Source organism: Oncorhynchus mykiss, chromosome 15 (genome assembly GCF_057628025.1).
Source record: "Oncorhynchus mykiss isolate SJ-2025 chromosome 15, ASM5762802v1, whole genome shotgun sequence".
Lineage (NCBI taxonomy): Eukaryota > Metazoa > Chordata > Actinopteri > Salmoniformes > Salmonidae > Oncorhynchus > Oncorhynchus mykiss.
In genome coordinates, this window is record NC_143036.1 from 16391456 (window position 1) to 16412921 (window position 21466).

Here is a 21466-nt window from a genome sequence, read left to right on the forward strand (position 1 = left end):
GCGTCACATTGAGCAGCACTTTGACTCTTAAAAGCTTCACTGTCTTTGAGGAACTGTGTGAAGGTTTTGTCAGAGTGGGAGCATGCCGTGTGTTTCTCCAAGCGATAACTTCAAGATACGGTTCATCGCTAGCTCTTTATGGTTATTGATCTACCCCGACAAAAATATATTTTCAGGAATAATCGTTTCATAAATGTTTAACAACACATTTGTCGTCTGCCCATTTCTAATATATATTTTTTTTTCTCATACAAACATGTAGGGCTAATATTAACCGGCCCTTGTGTAACATTTAAACTCTTCCCCCTTGTGTAAACACTCCGCCTTTACTTTTCAACTATTCCCCTTTGTGGTATCAGGCATAGTTTTCATTAGGCTCATTATGCACCTATGAGCGAATTAGGAGAGGATCAATACCGACCCTGGATGCCCCTCACAGATAACCCAGTAAAGGACCAGATCATAACCAGCGCTTCCAAGCGGCTTCAAAAGGGATTTCTGCAGGCCACACCCACTGGGTTATGATGGGGATGACCCATTGTAAAGGTTTTGGCAAAGTTGATATTTCCGTTTCTGTGTATTCTGATTCTAGAATCCGATTGAGGGTTGGAAAAAGATGGTAACCCCAGGGCTGTTTGGAAGGATGGGATATTTACAGACACTTTTAGAACTACTGAGAGCCAGTGAAGATTTGTCATGCTGTCAGATTTAGCAGCTTTATGAACTGGAGTAGGAAAGCTAAGGGGGATTTGTGATGAATGTGAACTAAAAGGGGGGCGTACTGTGTATGAACTGAAGGAGGGTTGTGGAGTTGTGTGTGGCATATTAACTGCCAGTGGGGTGGTTGAAATAATAAACATAGAAACAGAACCAGGGCTGTAGTTTTAACACATAAAGAGGTAGACGAGAAGTGGTATCATAACAGCTGAGCTTGGAGAGGGATTTTATCTTACATCAACTGAACTTTGACTACAGCCAGTGGATCCTAATGCGTTGTAAGGGTATTGACTGAGGTCTGTGGGTGTCCCTTCTATATGATGTCCTCCAACTCAGCTCCCACAGTGTAGAGTAGCGGGCTGAGGGATGACCTCTGTTAACTGCTGTGATCCCAGCCATTGACCAACTCTCTCTCCGCTTCCAAGCCCCAGCATGGAGTCAATGGATAATACTGCAGTCCACTCACACACACACACACACACACACACACACACACACACTCCTTTACACACACTCACACAAAACTCAAAATGTTATCTCAAGGACTCTCCATTCCATGCTGTGTGTTTTCTAGGAACCAGGCCAGGTTTGGTGAGAGGCTGTCCATGGCCGGAGCAGCTTCTGTAGTGTTTACCGGACCCACAGTACTTAAGGGAGACCCCAGCTGTTTGTCTCCCAGCACCTCCTACACACAACCAAAACAGAACAGTGACACACCACTGTGACCGGGGCAGAGAGTGGTGTAACCCTCTCCGTTTAAAATAAAGGTTTTCCAACCAAACAGGTTCACCTTCAGTCCCTATTTGTCCTGTAATATGACATTATGCTTGAAGTCACAAGAGCTGGAACAATGTACCTTGAATCTGTGAAATGTATGGAAAGCTGTGTGCTTTCACAGAGAGAGGGCGGAATGTGTAGGAGGTGGTTTGTCTTCTCGCTCCTCCCTTTCAGGGCGTGAGCTGTCGTGCCGGGTTGAAAGTTGTTTGGAAGCAGCAGGTAGAGTCATGAGGTATTGACCAGAGTAAAACGAGGTCTCTGTTCACATCACACTAGCTCAGTACAGGCCTTGACCTCAGCTGTCATAGAGCCAACGACTGGCTCCCTTCCGGCACAGTCTGCTCATTGACTTAAGTCAAAGATGCAATTAGAATCATAGTCTAAGGAATTTTGGTCTGATATTGATAACAGCGCCACTAAATCAGTTTGCCATGCAGACCTAAGCCATTGAAGTTATTTAGTTTTTTTTGCTCTAATTCTCCTGAGAGCCATCCAAGGAGTGGATTTACAGAGTGACACTACAGTAGTGTTCTATTTGACGCTACTGACGCCACTGTACTGTTCTGTTCTATTTATGAAGGTGAGGTGCAGAGCACTGTGATGGATTGGGAGCTTTTCTGTATGTTGACCTTGCAAGCCGAGGGAATAGGAGAGATAAGCTCGCAGTGTGTCTTCACTTCCCTCTTACCCATGACCCACCAGGATGCGTCCTCCATCACTGACTGTCATCCACTATCTGTTAGTCTTGACAGCAATGTCAGACCAGTAGCTAGGAGACCTGACTGGCCCCAGCATACAGACTGACAATCAGGCTGGCAAAGCAGACAAGAGAAAAGTCAGCTCACCTTACTTTCAGAGACATTTCGAGAAAGTCAACTCCTGAAGGACCGATGGTTTACCTTCTTTTCAATTTAATTCAATTCAAGTGGCTTTTTTGGCATGGGAAACATATGTTAACATTGCCAAAGCAGGTGAAGTAGATAATATACAAAAGTGAACTAAACGTTAAAAATGAACAGTAAACATTACACTCACAGAAGTTCCAAAATAATAAAGACATTACAAATGTCATATTATGTATATATACAGTGTTGTAACGATGTGCAAACGGTTAAAGTACAAAAGGGAAAATAAATAAACATAAGTATGGGTTGTATTTACAATGGTGTTTGTTCTTCACTGGTTGCCCATTTCTTGTGGCAACAGGTCACAAATATTGCTGCTGTGATGGCACACTGTGGTATTTCACTCAGTAGATATGGGAGTTAATCAAAATAGGGTTTGTTTTCAAATTCTTTGTGGCTCTGTGTAATCTGAGGGAAATATGTCTCTAATATGGTCAGACATTTGGCAGGAGGTTAGGAAGTGCAGCTCAGTTTCCACCTCATTTTGTGGGCAGTGTGCACATAGCCTGTCTTCTCTTGAGAGCCAGGTCTGCCTACGGCAACCTTTCTCAATAGCAAGGCTCTGCTCACTCAGTCTGTACATAGTCAAAGCTTTCCTTAAGTTTGGGTCAGTCACAGTGGTCAGGTATTCTGCCACTGTATACTCTCTGTTTAGGGCCAAATAGCATTCTAGTTTGCAGTTTTTTTGTTAATTCTTTCCAATGTGTCAAGTAATTATCTTTTGTTTTCTCACGATTTGGTTTGGTCTAATTGTGTTGCTGTCCTTTCTCTTAATTTCTATCTGATTAATACCTGAGAAACCAACTGTGTGGACTGGACTCCTTAGCCAATCACTAGTCCTCCAGGACTTTTACTCTCCCGCTGGTGGCTTCTCTCAGGGACTGTTCTACTTCTCTCGGGGACTGTTCTACTTCTCTCAGGGACTGTTCTACTTCTCTCGGGGACTGTTCTACTTCTCTCAGGGACTGTTCTACTTCTCTCTGGGACTGTTCTACTTCTCTCGGGGACTGTTCTACTTCTCTCGGGGACTGTTCTACTTCTCTCGGGGACTGTTCTACTTCTCTCGGGGACTGTTCTACTTCTCTCAGGGACTGTTCCACTTCTCATGTCTATTAAGTCTCCCAGCCAAGTGGGCGACAGTGGTTTATACAATCCATAAATAAATATATAAGCTTCACTTACACACAACCAGCTGGTTTTGTGTAACTCTGTCAACAGCTGTTCTCTTCCATTTAGTCAAGCCTGCGATTATGCAATCATATCACTTGCTATACCATCCCCTACCTTCTTTACTCTATTTCTCTCAACTCCTGGAGGACTTCTCTCGCTCCCTTCCCCCCCTCCCTAACTCACTTCCGATCTTTCTCTCTCTCTCTCTCTCTCTCTCTGTTTTTGTGTCCCCCTCTCTCTCCATCTCTCTCTCCTCATCTCTCCGGCTGATACTGGGTCAGCTGTGACATAGAAGTGTAAAGCAGCAGGCTAATTTAAACTAAATGCATGCTCTTCAATCGATCGCTGCCCGCACCTGCCCGCCCGTCCAGCATCACTACTCCGTTCTGACTTAGAATATGTGGACAACTACAAATACGTAGGTGTCTGGTTAGATTGTAAATCCTCCTTCCAGACTCACATTAAACATCTCCAATACAAAATTAAATCTAGAATCGGCTTCCAATTTCGCAAACAAGGCATCCTTCACTCATGCTGCCAAACATACCCTCGTAAAACTGACCATCCTACCGATCCTCGACTTTGGAGGCAATGACATTGCCAGCAATCTACTCAACAAATTGGATGCAGTCTATCAAGGTGCCATCCGTTTTGTCACCAAAGCCCCATATACTACCCACCACTGCAACCTGTACGCTCTCGTTGGCTGGCCCTTGCTTCTTACTCGTCGCCAAACCCACTGGCTCCAGGTCATCTACAAGTCTTTGCTAGGTAAAGCCCCGCCTTATCTCAGCTCACTGGTCACCATAGCAGCACCCATCCGTAGCACGCGCTTCAGCAGGTATACAGTGCCTTGCGAAAGTATTCGGCCCCCTTGAACTTTGCAACCTTTTGCCACATTTCAGGCTTCAAACATAAAGATATAAAACTGTATTTTTTTGTGAAGAATCAACAACAAGTGGGACACAATCATGAAGTGGAACGACATTTATTGGATATTTCAAACTTTTTTAACAAATCAAAAACTGAAAAATTGGGCGTGCAAAATTATTCAGCCCCTTTACTTTCAGTGCAGCAAACTCTCTCCAGAAGTTCAGTGAGGATCTCTGAATGATCCAATGTTGACCTAAATGACTAATGATGATAAATACAATCCACCTGTGTGTAATCAAGTCTCCGTATAAATGCACCTGCACTGTGATAGTCTCAGAGGTCCGTTAAAAGCGCAGAGAGCATCATGAAGAACAAGGAACACACCAGGCAGGTCCGAGATACTGTTGTGAAGAGGTTTAAAGCCGGATTTGGATACAAAAAGATTTCCCACGCTTTAAACATCCCAAGGAGCACTGTGCAAGCGATAATATTGAAATGGAAGGAGTATCAGACCACTGCAAATCTACCAAGACCTGGCCGTCCCTCTAAACTTTCAGCTCATACAAGGAGAAGACTGATCAGAGATGCAGCCAAGAGGCCCATGATCACTCTGGATGAACTGCAGAGATCTACAGCTGAGGTGGGAGACTCTGTCCATAGGACAACAATCAGTTGTATATTGCACAAATCTGGCCTTTATGGAAGAGTGGCAAGAAGAAAGCCATTTCTTAAAGATATCCATAAAAAGTGTTGTTTAAAGTTTGCCACAAGCCACCTGGGAGACACACCAAACATGTGGAAGAAGGTGCTCTGGTCAGATGAAACCAAAATGGAACTTTTTGGCAACAATGCAAAACGTTATGTTTGGCGTAAAAGCAACACAGCTCATCACCCTGAACACACCATCCCCACTGTCAAACATGGTGGTGGCAGCATCATGGTTTGGGCCTGCTTTTCTTCAGCAGGGACAGGGAAGATGGTTAAAATTGATGGGAAGATGGATGGAGCCAAATACAGGACCATTCTGGAAGAAAACCTGATGGAGTCTGCAAAAGACCTGAGACTGGGACGGAGATTTGTCTTCCAACAAGACAATGATCCAAAACATAAAGCAAAATCTACAATGGAATGGTTCAAAAATAAACATATCCAGGTGTTAGAATGGCCAAGTCAAAGTCCAGACCTGAATCCAATCGAGAATCTGTGGAAAGAACTGAAAACTGAAAACCAATTTTTCAGTTTTTGATTTGTTAAAAAAGTTTGAAATATCCAATAAATGTCGTTCCACTTCATGATTGTGTCCCACTTGTTGTTGATTCTTCACAAAAAAATACAGTTTTATATCTTTATGTTTGAAGCCTGAAATGTGGCAAAAGGTCGCAAAGTTCAAGGGGGCCGAATACTTTCGCAAGGCACTGTATCTCACTGGTCACCCCCAAAGCCAATTCTTCCTTTGGCCGCCTCTCCTTCCAGTTCTCTGCTGCCAATGACTGGAACGAACTGCAAAAATCACTTTGCACCCCAGTATCTCTACTTGCACATTCATCTTCTGCACGTTCTACCATTCCAATGTTTAATTGCTATATTGTAATTTCTTCGCCCCATGGCCTATTTATTGCCTTATACCTCCCTTATCCTACCTCATTTGCACATGCTGTATATAGGTTATCTTGACCAGGTCGCAGTTGCAAATGAGAACTTGTTCTCAACTAGCCTACCTGGTTATTAAATAAATAAAGGTGAAATGTAAAAATATATATATATATATTTTTGGAGGAAGTGCTCTTTAGACAAGACCTATCTGATGTCCATGTTTCTGCTGTGAGTAATACATCATGATGGCTGAAGGCTCCTGTACGGTGCAGCCTCTCATAAGATATTTAGGTGAGAGACTGAGGAAGGCACTGTAGGCAACACATGGCAGTCTGAGCCTTAGTTCGTCGTCCTCGTCTGAGGAGGAGAGATCGGACCAATATGCAGCGTGGTACGTGTCCATGTTAATTTATTCAACAGAACACTATACAAAATAACAAAGGAGAATGAAACGAAACAGTTCTGAAAGGTGACATACACTAAACAGAAAACATTCACCCACAGAACACAGGTGGGAAAAGGCAACCTAAGTATGATTCTCAATCAGAGACAACGAACGACACCTGCCCCTGATTGAGAACCATACCAGGCCAAACACATAAACACAACCTAGAAAAACGAACATAGACTGCCCACCCCAACTCACGCCCTGACCAAACTAACACAAAGATAAAATAAAGGAACTATGGTCAGAACGTGACACTTAGGGGGGTACTGTATAAGCCAGCACACACGACACTGATCCTCAGCAGTGATGCTCATACATGCGAGCTATACTGCAGCGTTCAGGCTCTGACAAAACTTGTACACACCAGTCCACCTTTTATTTGCACATGATTTTGAAATGTAATGATGCTGGTTTACATCAACTAGTGAATAATCAATATGAACATCCACGTTTTCTATTTCCATCTTATTTACTTATATTATTCGCTATTCAAAATAAAAAAATAACTGTCTCATTACAGAGCACCCTGTGGTAATTACAGAGCCCCCTGTGGAAATTACGGAGCACCCTATGATAATTACAGTGCACCCTGTGGTATTTATGCTGTAGTAGTTTATGTGTCTGGGGGCTAGGGTCAGTTTGCTATATCTGGAGTACTTCTCCTGTCCAATTCGGTGTCCTGTGTAAATTTAAGTGTGCTCTCTCTAATTCTCTCTTTCTTTCTCTCTCTCGGAGGACCTGAACCCTAGGACCATGCCTCAGGACTACCTGACATGATGAATCCTTGCTGTCCCCAGTCCACCTGGCCGTGCTGCTGCTCCAGTTTCAACTGTTTTGCCTTATTATTATTGGACCATGCTGGTCATTTATGAACATTTGAACATCTTTGCCATGTTCTGTTATAATCTCCACCCGGCACAGCCAGAAGAGGACTGGCCACCCCACATAGCCTGGTTCCTCTCTAGGTTTCTTCCTAGGTTTTGGCCTTTCTAGGGAGTTTTTCCTAGCCACCGTGCTTCTACACCTGCATTGCTTGCTGTTTGGGGTTTTAGGCTGGGTTTCTGTACAGCACTTTGAGATATCAGCTGATGTACGAAGGGCTATATAAATACATTTGATTTGATCACCCTGTGTTAATTACAGAGCACCCTGAGGTAATTACAGAGCACCCTGAGGTAATTACGGAGCACCCTGTGATAATTACAGTGCACCCTGTGGTAATTACAGAGCACCCTGTGGTAATTACGGAGCACCCTGTGGTAATTATAGTGCATCCTGTGGTAATTACAGAGCACCCTGTGGTAATTACAGAGTACCCTGTGGTAATTACAGATCACCCTGTGGTAATTATAGTGCACCCTGGGGTAATTACAGATTACCCTGTGGTAATTACAGATCACCCTGTGGTAATTACAGATCACCCTGTGGTAATTATAGTTCACCCTGTGGTAATTACATTGTGCCCTGTGGTAATGACAGTGCACCCTGAGGTAATTACAGAGCACCCTGTAGTAATTACAGATCACCATGTGGTAATTATAGTGCACCCTGTGGTAATTATAGTGCACCCTGTGGTAATTACAGATCACCCTGTGGCAATTATAGTGCACCCTGTGTTAATTATAGTGCACCCTGTGGTAATTACAGAGCACCCTGTGTTAATTACAGATCACCCTGTGTTAATTATAGTGCACCCTGTGGTAATTACAGAGCACCCTGTGGTAATTACAGAACATCCTGTGGTAATTACAGAGCACCCTGTGGTAATTACAGAGTACCCTGTGGTAATGACAGTGCACCCTGAGGTAATTATAGTGCACCCTGAGGTAATTATAGTGCGCCCTGTGGTAATTATAATTAAATTAATTATATTAATTATATAATTATATATTAATTATATTAAGCCACTATACAATTATTTTAGAGAGAGAGAGTGTGTGTGTGTGTGTGTGTGTGTGTGTGTGTGTGTGTGTGTGTGTGTGTGTGTGTGTGTGTGTGTGTGTGTGTGTGTGTGTAGCCACTTTAGCTCCTCATTAAGATTCCCCTCCTCACACTACCTGCAGTACATATAGCAATGTCACTGGTAGGCTCATTTCCATAGCTGTCAGAACCTTGACTCTCAGGGTGAGTCTCACACTGGATATAATTAGTGGGGTCCAAAATTATTTTGAAAATAGCAGTCTGTATGTATAGAGGTTGATAAAGTCTTTATAAAGTCTTGATAAATATCAACAGGTACAACTTGATAAAATGTAATAGATATAATGGCTCAACATTGTTACCTGTTTGTCCCTCTATTCTCTCTGCTCCTTCCACAGAAGACCGCTGTAAGATTGGGTATTCATATGCAACATCACAGCCAAGCTCTCGGAAAAGAGACAGTCTTATTGAGCATCAGCTATTCTGCCAAAAACCAATACACAGACCCTGAAAAGAAAGTGAGTTGGTTGTGCCATTCTTTAGTTTAGAGGTCTCAAGGTACATCAGGTATACATTAAATAATATTCTACTTTGATAGTGATAATCAAGTAATATAACTCAACTATTCACTTTCTTCAAGTGAAAGGCTGTATTTAAAAAATATATATATATGTTTTTTGTTGTTGCCATGACTCAAGTAATACAATGACACCACCTAGTGGACACAAGTGGGGGAAAATAAATCAGAATGTGGAAATTTGAACCCGGAAATAAATGAATAACCTTTTCACGTGACCTGAAACACACGTGGGACCCGTTCTTTATTATACCTCAGTGCTTGAGACCGACATGCTTTCAGAAATCCAAAATGGCTGCGTGCAGTATAGAAGACTTGCTTGCTAAAGCTGAACAAGATGAGGCTGATAAACTCAAAAGTATCACCGTTCAGAAAGAACTGGACCTCGAGTTTGACATCGGAAACTTGGTCGCATATGACAAGAACCGTATTGACATTCGACAGTTTCGTGAACAGAAGAAAGAGGATTTCCTGCGTTCGCTAGCTCGTGACAACACGCAGCTTCTGGTCAACGAGATATGGAAGCATCCAACTGAGAGAGTTGAGGAGGTAATCGTAGTCAAACTACCCGAGCCGACCACTCCACTGCCGAGAGAGAAGCCCCCGCCAAAGCCCAGGCCTCCAACCAAATGGGAGGAATTCGCCAAACTGAAGGGGATCCAAAAGAAGAAGAAAACTAACCTGGTATGGGACGATGTTGCCAAAGAGTGGAAGCGGCGTTGGGGCTACAAGCGTGTCAATGATGGCACAAAAGAGTGGCTGATTGAGGTTCCCGAAACGGCAGATCCTAACGAGGACCAATTCGCCAAACGCAACAAAGCAAAGAAGGAGAAAGTGGCAAAGAACGAGCTGCATCGCCTGAGGAACATAGCCAGGGCACAGAAAATCAAAGTACCAGGTGTTGGACTCACACCGATCGCCCAGCAATCCAAATCTGACCTGGCTAGGGCTGTCAATGTGGCCAAGTCATCCACCGCTTCCGCAGGTAAATTCCAAGACCGCTTACCTAAGGAGAAAGCTCCCAGAAACACCGGGAAGAAGAGGAAATTCCAGCCGGTCATTGGGAACTTTTCCAGTGAAAAGCAGAGGCAGCTGGATCTGTTGAAAGTGATGGACAGTAAGAAACCTCGTCTGGACGTCAACAAAGCTGTAAACAAACAAATGCGAGAGGTTGACCGAGAGGAGGCTGCAGCCAAATTTAAGAAGGGGGGAAAGAAGGGACGCAAGGGTGGTAACTTCTCTGGAAAAGGAAAGGGTGGTGGTGGGAAGGGCAAAGGTAAAGGAAGAGCAGGGGGTAAGGGTCAAGGACCACCTAGTGGTAAAAAAGGAGCTGGGAAACCAGGGAAGCGCTAAGGAGGACCTTTTGGAACTTTGCATGTCATTCATAATAAGTGCCTTGTCTCAGATGTATCGGACTGCACAATATGAACTGACTACTTCATTATGTCTCCCACCTGCACTGTCATATTGCTGGGAGCGATTCCTGTTTTGTTTCTCTTTTATGCAGGTCAGGTGCAATAGGAGTGTAAGAGGGGAGGTGTCTTCTGTCCCATCATGCAAATTTCTAAATAGCTCACCCAGGAATACGGTCTTTATTTACCTCATCAGTCCTCAATTTGTTATAGATTTGTCAATGCAATGTACAACTTTTTGGTACAGGGTTATGTTTGATATTTCAAATTAAAATCAACTTCAAAAATATATGCTGTGTTTAAGATTTTCTAAGAATGTAGGGCACAGTGCATTGTTACTGCACACAATAGCAAGTGCACAACTTCCATGCAATGGTTACAGTAGGGCTTTCCATTTAGTCAATCATTATGTAGATTTTCCCACTGCACGTGTATGACAGACTGGATGCGTACAACACTTGGGGGCAGAGAGGAGAGGGAGGGGTGAACACAACTCTTTTTCATTATGCTCCTGTAGAAAAGTGCTTAGGAATCCACAAGTGTGGCTGCGTATCAGTATGAATGTGCTCTTGTAGTAGACTGCCTCTCAGTCCCATCACTCCATAAGGGCCAGATGGAATTGACTGAGGCCTGCCCAGAAATTATGTAAAATATTAACAAATACAATTGTACTGAATACAGACAATGCTGTAAAGTAGTTAATTGATACGAAAATGTTTCCTGGAATCAGATTAAGCCTATTCCTACACTAAAAAGCATTTGAATATACATTTAGGCACGAGTGGACAGTTTTATTTAACTAGGCAAGTCAGTAAAGAACAAATGCTTATTTATAAATGACCGCCAAACACTAACGACACTGAGCTAATTGTGCGCCGCCCTATGGGACTCCCAATCGCGGCCGATTGTGATACAGTCTGCAGCTGAACCAGGGTCTGTAGTGATGTCTCTAGCGCTGAGATGCATTGCCTTAGACCGCTGTGCCACTCGGGAGCCCAAAAGTTTTGCTGCCCCATGTGAGGATCATGGTCTGGGAAACTGACCCTGTAAGTAGTGTCATATGATGATATAAACAGAGAGCCTGTCTGTCTCTAATGCATTGCATGTAGACCTAATGACCAAGAATAGAGGTGATGTAATTGGACTTTCTTAGAAACATACAGTACAGGAGCTGGGCCTGCTTATCAGATTAACTGTGCTGTTGGTTATATAAAACTGTCTTTGGCCCTAGTGAGATAGGTGCCCTCTCAGGTCAGCTTTCCATTCACCTGGCCAGGACATTACACCTGGCCCACACAGGGAAAAAACAACCACGTGAGCCTGGGATCTGAATTAGTAATCTGCTGCTGCAAGGCAAAATGTGAAACCAAATTATATTTTCAGTGAATACGAAAAACTTACCTCGATTAGCAGCTCTTTATTATGCATAGCCAAAGTTATTTTCATAATGCATTACGTACTGTACATCTAGTCAAAATGACATCAAATAACTATCCACGCAGAAATAGTGGGGCAAGCTGAATTGTACCCTATTCCCTCTGGAGAGTACTTTCATCCAGAGCATGATATGCCTGTACTCAAGCATCACTCGGCGATAGTCTAGGGCAGGGGTCCCCAATTCAATTAATCCGTGGTCCCATTTTTGCTTGAGCGGGTGGTTGGAACATAGTGTTAAATCATTTGTACACTAGAATCAGATATAGTATTTGACAAAAACAGACTCATTTCAAACCTTTATTACATTGGGATCTGATCACGTGCCTCTATGCGTGGGAATACTTGGGAACAGATTTCCTAAATAAGAATCACTTTGAGCTGATTTCCTAGTGATTTTTCTGTCAGTTATGTCCAACAACAAAAAATGTAGCTCAGAAAACTTTGGGGACAAATAAAATTATCCGTGGGGGGTCGCCAATTATAGAACTCATGGTCTAAGACAGGGTTTCCCAAACTGCACCTGGGGGGCCCAAGGACCGAGTTTGAGAAACCCTGGTCTAAGGGAACAAAATCCTAAACGTGTTGTGTGCAAAACAAGGGAAAACTGAGGAGAGATTGAATTGAAGTTAGAGTTTAGTGTGTGCAATCTATAGGTACTTTAACACTAATACAAGACTAAGGAGGACAATGAGGTTAATCGTCTGTCAGATCAATTTACCAGGTGTGTCTTAACTTCTGCTCTGCTACTAAACTACACACCGCTATCACACACCACGTTTCCCCATTTGAAAGCAGAGCTATTTCTCAGCCCTTTTGGCTCCAGACAGGCAGCCATAGTCAGATCTATTTTCCCTCCCTATCAGGCCAAATACACTGGAAATAGGCAAATCAGGACGTGAGTTCTAGAGCTCTCCATTGTGAATGCAAGTGTTCTTTCATTTCTCTTGCATATCATGCCCAGAGACACAAATGGATCTTAGCACTAGATATACTTTTTAATGTCTACTCATTTGACCAAATTCAATGGAGAGTTGACAATTAATTTGCTCGTCACATCAACTTTCTCAAGCAGTTACCCTTACAAAAAACCTGATCGATTGCACTTGTCAATACAAGAACATACTGTAATTCTTACAATAGACAGATTGGGCACAACGTTACAGATAGGGTTGTATATACAGTATCCACCACATTATTGCTCTTTCATAGATGTGGTTGTTTTGTTTCTGACTGACTGCATAATCTCCCACATTTTTGATGGATGGTGTTTGACTGCTGTCACAAGCCAGCAGCAAAGCCCCTATGCACTGGGGAGGGAGGGGGCGAGGCAAAGGGTCTAACTAACCACCATCTGTTGACTGACTGGTCCATCTCCAGACCCACCCAGTCAAAACCCCATTCATCTCATGCCTATCCTGGCCACTGCTGGGACACACCACACACATCGTCATTGGTAAAAATCAATCAACCGCCCTGAAGTGAAATTATGAATTCTGTTGGGGCAGGGAACCAAGGCATCAATCCCGGGCCACCTCGTGCCTGTAGCCAGATGGAGGGAGGACAATAGGCAAATCAAATATAATCAAATCAAATATATTTATAAAGCCCTTTACACCAGCAGATGTCACAACGTGCTTTTGCAGAAACCCAGCCTAAAACCCCAAACATCAAGCTATGTAGATGTAGAAGCACGGTGGCTAGGAAAAACTCCCTAGAAAGGCAGGAACATAGGAAGATATCTAGAGGAAGCAGGCTCTGAGGGGTGGCCAGTCCTCTTCTGGCTGTGCCGGGTGGAGATTATAAGAGTACATGGCCAGATCGTTCTTCAAGGTGTTAATGTAGTCAAGCACCATAATGTAGTCAAGCACCATAATGTAGTCAAGCACCATAATGTAGTCAAGCACCATAATGTAGTCAAGAACTATAATGTAGTTAAGAACTATAATGTAGTTAAGAACTATAATGTAGTTAAGAACTATAATGTTGTCAAGAACTATAATGTAGTTAAGAACTATAATGTAGTTAAGAACTATAATGTAGTCAAGAACTATAATGTAGTTAAGAACTATAATGTAGTTAAGAACTATAATGTAGTCAAGAACTATAATGTAGTTAAGAACTATAATGTAGTTAAGAACTATAATGTTGTCAAGAACTATAATGTAGTTAAGAACTATAATGTAGTCAAGAACTATAATGTAGTTAAGAACTATAATGTTGTCAAGAACTATAATGTTGTCAAGAACTATAATGTAGTCAAGAACTATAATGTAGTTAAGAACTATAATGTTGTTAAGAACTATAATGTAGTTAAGAACTATAATGTAGTTAAGAACTATAATGTAGTCAAGAACTATAATGTAGTCAAGAACTATAATGTAGTCAGGAACTATAATGTAGTTAAGAACTATAATGTAGTCAAGAACTATAATGTAGTTAAGAACTATAATGTAGTTAAGAACTATAATGTAGTCAAGAACTATAATGTAGTCAAGAACTATAATGTAGTCAGGAACTATAATGTAGTTAAGAACTATAATGTAGTTAAGAACTATAATGTAGTCAAGAACTATAATGTAGTCAAGAACTATAATGTAGTCAAGAACTATAATGTAGTTAAGAACTATAATGTAGTCAGGAACTATAATGTAGTTAAGAACTATAATGTAGTCAAGAACTATAATGTAGTCAAGAACTATAATGTAGTTAAGAACTATAATGTAGTCAGGAACTATAATGTAGTTAAGAACTATAATGTAGTTAAGAACTATAATGTAGTCAGGAACTATAATGTAGTTAAGAACTATAATGTTGTTAAGAACTATAATGTAGTCAAGAACTATAATGTAGTTAAGAACTATAATGTATACACAGATGACTGAAAGTCACTTTGGACGTCTCCTAAATGGCATATATCACCGTGGCACATTTTTCAGATGTACGTGGTATATTTTCAAAACTCTTAGTACAAGATTCTAAACAGATAACACTTGTAATGCCTCCAATCATATGTTCAGAACCTTTGATTGTGCATTCATTGGTGTTTCACATATCTTTCACCCGTGAGTCATTCATGCAAAAACAAAGTTTTCTGTGAAATACCATGAGAACATTTAGTTTAGTCCCCAATACATCAGATAATGATAGGAATACCATTTTAACTAACATTTCATCTAATAGCAAAAAATCCAAGGTAGACATTTCAAAACGGTTATTTCTGTAAAGCATTCGGAAAGTATTCAGACCTTGACTTTTTCTCCATTTTGTTACGTTACAGCCTTATTCTAAAATGGATTAAATAAAATGCTTTCCTCATCAATCTACAACCAATATCCCATATGACAAAGCAAAAAAAGGTTTTTAGAAATGTTAGCAAATGTATTAAAAATAAAAATGGACATTCAGACCATTTGCTATGAGACTCGAAATTGAGCTCAGGTGCATCCTGTTTCCATTAATCATCTTTGAGATGTTTCTACAACTTGGAGTCCACGTGTGATACATTCAATTGATTGGAGTCCACCTGTGATAAATTCAATTGATTGGACATGATTTGGAAAGACACACACCTGTCTATATAAGGTCCCACAGTTGACAGTGCATGTCAGAGGAATTGTCCGTTGAGCTCCGAGACTGGATTGTGTCAAGGCACAGATCTGGGGAAGGGTACCAAAACATGTCTGCAGCATTAAAGGTCCCGAAGAACACAGTAACCTCCATCATTCTTAAACGGAAGGAGTTTGGAACCACCAAAACTCTTCCAAGAGCTGGCCACCCGGCCAAACTGGGCAATTGCGGGAAAAGTTCCTTGTTCAGGGAGGTGACCAATAACCCCAAGGTTTAAAAATAATTACTTAACCTATCTCCTTCCCTTCATCTACACTGATTGAAGTGGATTTAACAAGTGACATCAATAAGGGATCATACACTACATGGCCATCAATTTGGTGGATTTGGCTACTCCAGCCACACCCATTGCTGACAGGTGTATAAAATCGAGCACACAGCCATGCAATCTCCATAGACAAACATTGGCAGTAGAATGGCCTGTACTGAAGAGCTCAGTGACTTTCAACGTGGCACTGTCATAGGATGCCATGTTTCCAAAAAGTCAGTTAGTATAAAATTGCCCTGGTCAACTGTAAGTGCTGTTATTGTGAAGTGGAAACGTCTAGGAGCAACAACGGCTCAGCCGCGAAATGGTAGGCCACACAAGCTCACAGAACGGCATTGCAGAGTGCTGAAGCGCATATCGTGTAAAAAATGGTCTGTCCTCGGTTGCAACACTCACTACTGAGTTCCAAACTGCCTCTGGAAGCAACGTCGGCACAAGAGCTGTTCGTCGGGAGCTTCACGAAATGGGTTTCCATGGCCAAACAGCCTAGACTAAAATCACCATGCGCAATGCCAAGCGTCAGCTGGAGTGGTATAAAGCTCGCCACCATTGGACTCTGGAGCAGTGGAGACACATTCTCTGGTGTGATGAATTACGCTTCACCATCTAGCAGTCAGAAGGACGAATCTGGGTTTGGCGGATTCCGGAAGACCTGCCCCAATGCAGGGGGCCAACTGTAATGTTTGGGGGAGGAGGAATAATAGTCTGGGGCTGTTTTTTATGGTTCAGGCCCCTTAGTTCCAGTGAAGGGAAATCTCAATGCTACAGCAATACAATGACATTCTAGACAATTCTGTGCTTCCAACTTTGTGGCAACAGCTTGGGGAAGGCCCTTTCCTGTTTCAGCATGACAATGCCCCTGTGCACAAAGCGAGGTCCATAAAGAAATTATTTGTCGAGGTCGGTGTGGACTTGACTGGCCTGTACAGACTGGCCTGTACAGAGCCTTGACCTCAACCCCATCGAACACCTTCGGAATGAATTGGACTGCCGACTGCGAGCCAGGCCCAATTGCCCAACATAAGTGCCCGACCTCACTAATGCTCTTGTGGCTGAATGGAAGCAAGTCCCTGCAGCAATGTTCCAACATCTAGTGGAATCTCTTCCTAGAAGAGTGGAGGCTGTCATGTCAGCAAAGGGGGGGACCAACTCCATATTAATGCCCATGATTTTGTAATGAGATGTTCGACGAGCAGGTGTCCATGTAGTTTTGGCCATGTAGTGTAATCTTCACCTGGATTCACCTGGTCAGTCTGTCATGGAAAGAGCAGGTGTCTCTAATGTTTTGTACACTCGGGGTATATGACCTAGGCACTACATCATTTTGGTGAGGTAGTTATCAGTTTTGAGCAGATTGATGAAGTGATTGTTCTTTGAATTGTTAACAAATTACAATAAAATTGTATCAAAATTAAGTGAATACTGCATTTTAAAAAGCAGATACTTATATCGAATATGTATCTAAATTGGAAGAGTGATTTGGTGCAGCGAACAAGTGACTTTGTGAATTTGTTTGTTGTTCTCAGTCAATTGAAAGTGTGCTTAGAGTTTTGAAAAATGTGTCATTTTGATGGTTTGTTAGATTTCTTTGCTTAGAGTTGCGAAAATATGCCACATGCTTGTGAAAATGGCACCAAAGTGATTGAAAAAAACTAGATGGAGATAATGCCCGAATAAATCTGCCAGTCACAATTTGCTTGAACTATGTAACGTATGTGTGTGTGTGTCTCTGCTTAACTTTGTTTGTGTTTCTGGATATATGCTTACACGGGGGTGTGTGTGTGTCTGTTCCAGTAAGTGCTGCAGTGGATTAGTCACCTGGTTTATTTAAGGCAGAGAGAGGGTGCAGACACATCAGTGCATAACTGCCTAGTTGTACATAGAGTACATAGTTAATGAGAGACTGGGTTGCTTAGTCAGTTAGTCAGTGTGTATGACTTAGGTCCTAAGTCATTCAGTCAGCATGCAGAGCAACATCTACAGGCAACAGAATGAGCACTTTGAAGTCTTTACCACTGTCCTCTCCCCACAAGGTGAGTAGCACAGTAGCAAGTTACTGCTTACATCAATATGCATATATAGATATAGATATAGATATGTGTGTGTGTGTGTGTGTATATATCTATATATGTATGTGGGTATCTGCAGTGGGCTAGATGGGAGAAGCTTGGCAAGGAAATACACCCTTCTGAAAATAAGATGCTGCAATTACTGCATCCAAATTACCACAGTTGACTGTAGTTACTGCACTGTTACTGCAGTTTCAAAACTGACATCTTTTTTTGAAAGTGCGGTGCTTAACTTGTGTGTGTGCAGCACATTATTAGCACATTATTGTAATTATTAGCAACATTATTGTAATCATTAAGATTCATGATATTGACTTTTCAATGATGATTAAAATTCCATTCCATTTGATTTGTAATGTATACTGCAGTTGTTTATTTTGCATACTGTAATGGTCCTGGGTATTGATGGCAGACTGAAATACATCTAGAATCATGTTGTTCTTTTTTCCACCAACTTTTCATTCCCTGATGCTTTGCTATAGTTCTTTGTGATGGGAGCTATTTTTTGCTGATTCATCTCTCCTTGTTTACCAGTTCACCGGGGACGATGCCAATTCAGACAGGCAGAGGCTGACAAGGCAAGTTATTTTCCTGTTAATGCTCACTCTCAGATCCTCAATATGTATTAACTATGTTGAATGAAAATATGCTTGGATGAATTCAACTTGTTGATACAATTGGTAGATTTGCTCCGCAATTCACCCTCATATCCCCTGGATTCTGTTCATGCAAGCATGAGATATCTAATGTAGATTGTTTTTGTGTCTCCAGCTACACTTGTCTGTAGAGACAATTGCATTAGTTAGTTCAAATTAGATGCTGTCTGTTATGTCATTCATTACCATGAGACTAAAGAGAACAGATCATGGAGAACAGCAGGTGATTTGGTTTCTTTTTAACTGTGAGCCAGGTAATCCAGAGAGTTTTAGCCAGCCACCTAATCCTCTTCATTCATTCAGGCATAGACTCAATGTGAACGAGCTGCGGGAAAGGAATGGAACAATGAATTGGACATGTCATGACACCTCTTTGATCATCACAAGGCACACTATATCATATAAACTTACTGCAGAGACAAGCATATACTGTGACCGACATATGGAACACCGCTGCATGTGCTCAAATACTGCATCTGTCTTGTTACATATAAAATGTGTTGAAGTTGCATTTCTCGATTAATCCACTAGATGGTGGTAAAGCGCAGCTACAAGCCCCACTGGCCAGATGAGCTGGCGCTGACCCGGGGGGAGTTCATCCTGGTTCTGTGTAAAGATGATGAGGCCCGGTGGTTTGGGCGGCTGCAAAACGGACAGCAGGGATACTTCCCGGCCTCGCATGTTGTGGAGCTGAGCCACCAGGTTAGTGGCAAGTGGAAATGGTCTTATGCTAGGCAAAAGCAACATTCCGTCTCTGAGTGTGTAACAAGGCTCTAGTTCTACTCTATTCTATTTATAGTCATCAATCAAGACTTTGATTTGTTAAATCAATCGTGTTGGTGCTTGGCTGGAACAACAGCCTGCATACACACCTCGTATGCCCTTGCACTGCTCGCAGATATAAGAATAGCTCTGCTGATTTACAGAAAAGTATGTCTGGTTAGAATAGCATACCTGAGTTTTTGACAGGACAGAGGGATAGCAATACAGAACAGTCCCAGCAGTAATCCCACCCTGTCATTGACACACCTCTGTTTGTGTTGTTAGGACGATGAGCCAGCTAAAGACGTCCACCGCTTAGCGAGACGGGGTTCAGCTCCGGCCACGTATGCAGGTGGTACTGGGTGAGAGCAGCGCGCCCAAAACACACACACAGATACACACTCAGAAAGACACAAACACACACTATCCTCAATCAAACCCCCCTCCACAAGTGCGTGTACACAACTCATACACACACCCCAGCAGCTGCTCTCCACACACACACACACCCCTCACTGCCTCCACCTCCTCCAGTTCCCCTCCGCCCAGCACACCCTGAACAGGTGGCCCCTCTCATCCCTCATTAGTTGACAAAGCACACAGATTACACCCCCCCCCCCCCACCCCCCCACCCCTCCCTCCCTGATCAATTCCCACTCACTGCACTGCTGCTCCCTCACACACTGGACCACAGTGGGGGCTCACAGTCACAGACCTGTGTTCAGGGGAGTAGATGAGGGCTCCCTCTTTCCCTCAAAAAATATTGTCTTTCATAATGTCAAACAGTGGAACAGAACTGTCTGTATAATCTGACTGAAGTGCCCTCAGTGAACGTGGAAATGTAAACAGTAGTTGGATGTTGTTTTAGAGATGATCCAAGATTATATATCTTAGTTGTGCCGTGTGACTTAGGCCCCTCCTAATGTGTGTAGAGGTGAACGTAGCTCCTTGAGCTGCAACAGCCTGCACACACACACACACACACACACACACACCAGAGCGAGCCCCCTGAACAGCCCTGCGCTTGTCTTGTCTGCGCTGAGCGCTGGAATTTGGGTCAGCGGGAATAAACATGTCCTTTGTGTTTGTTGTGTCTTCTTTGTTCTCCAGCGCACTCAGGCTGCAGGCCCTCCGCAGAGCCAGCAGAGCAGCGGCAGGAGGGGGGCCGGAGGGGGCCGAGGGGGAGAGAGAGGGCCCCATCCTGATACTGAAGTCCCAGATCTCTCTCCCTAACAGGCTGCCCCAGCCCCTGCCCCAACCCCAGCCACAGGCACACAGCTCCCCAAGCTTCCTCCACAGGATCCTATCCAAGCACCGTCGGAGGAGTGATTGTCATGGGTCCAGCAACACGGGCTACATGGCCGACTAAGATGCTACGATGGACGGTGGTGTGTGGGGAGAGAAACAGGCACAAGAGGGGAAAGGAGGGAAGAGAGAGGAGGAGATTGAGTATAGCGAAAAGTGACTACATTTTGTGCCCACCCCCAATGGGGCCAGGTAGGGTTGCCATAGTTACATCACTAATGCTAGTCTATGACTGAACTGCTGGCTGCATCATTGGAGAGCTGGAGTGATGGTAACTACTTCCCTGCCTCCTCTGTAAAGTGTTTAAGAAATATCAATGGTGTACCGTATATACATTTTCCGGGATTAAGATGTGACATTAAGCAAGCCGTAAATTGAAGGGTTGAATAGGGGGATCAGATTTATGACTATATTTTATGAAGCTAACTGTGTTTACTTCAGCCAAATAATGTTCCATGAGTCTGCCTGAGCTTTCTGTTCCATGAGTCTGCCTGAGCTTTCTGTTCCATGTTGTCATCCATATTAGGCTGTATTCTCTGCAACTACGACGTTCCAGAGCAGCACTAAATCATTGATATATTTCCTTTTGACTGTAAATTGTTCAATTTAATTTGTGTTAAACCCAACATCAGCCAAGAATGTATTTTTCATAAAAAATAATCAAACCCGTACTTGCGGCTGATATCCCTTAATTCCAGTTAGTAACATATTCCACTACAGCATGTACCACGGCAAGAGTCTTCCATTCAACAGAGCTGAAAAAAGCCCTGCGAAGTGAGAGGATGTGTGATTGAGGCGTGTTGAAAGGCACTGCCAAAGGAAATGGCATCATTATTGTGAAGGTTGCCCAGGCAATGGTAAAACAGCTCTCTCTCTCTGGGCTCCACACAGTCTTCAGTGGTACCTCCCAGCATGGCCACGACTGGAGTACGCTGTAGAATGTATCCTTT

At 42.8% G+C, this 21466-nt stretch overlaps 2 protein-coding genes across 2 annotated transcripts; both read left to right on the forward strand.

Annotated features, from left to right (window-relative positions):
* Positions 1-9185: 9185 nt before the first annotated feature.
* rrs1 (ribosome biogenesis regulator 1 homolog) lies at positions 9186-10681 on the forward strand. Its single transcript, XM_021562457.3, has one exon. It carries the CDS (start codon positions 9272-9274, stop codon positions 10331-10333), a length of 1062 nt encoding a protein of 353 aa, XP_021418132.3. The 5' UTR covers positions 9186-9271; the 3' UTR covers positions 10334-10681.
* Positions 10682-17549: 6868 nt separating this feature from the next.
* Positions 17550-21180, forward strand: LOC110489689 (uncharacterized). Its single transcript, XM_021562458.3, has 5 exons — positions 17550-17757; positions 18328-18371; positions 18981-19151; positions 19497-19573; positions 20322-21180. The coding sequence occupies exons 1-5, from the start codon at positions 17688-17690 to the stop codon at positions 20578-20580; spliced, it is 621 nt and encodes a 206-aa protein (XP_021418133.1). The 5' UTR covers positions 17550-17687; the 3' UTR covers positions 20581-21180.
* The last annotated feature ends 286 nt before the right edge of the window (positions 21181-21466 follow it).

Coding starts and splice junctions, on each gene's coding strand:
- rrs1 (XM_021562457.3), top strand. CDS start 9,272: ATGGCTGCGTGCAGTATAGAAGACTTGCTTGCTAAAGCTGAACAAGAT.
- LOC110489689 (XM_021562458.3), top strand. CDS start 17,688: ATGCAGAGCAACATCTACAGGCAACAGAATGAGCACTTTGAAGTCTTT. Junction 17,758..18,327: donor CACTGTCCTCTCCCCACAAG/GTGAGTAGCACA, acceptor CTTGTTTACCAG/TTCACCGGGGACGATGCCAA. Junction 19,152..19,496: donor TTGTGGAGCTGAGCCACCAG/GTTAGTGGCAAG, acceptor TTGTGTTGTTAG/GACGATGAGCCAGCTAAAGA.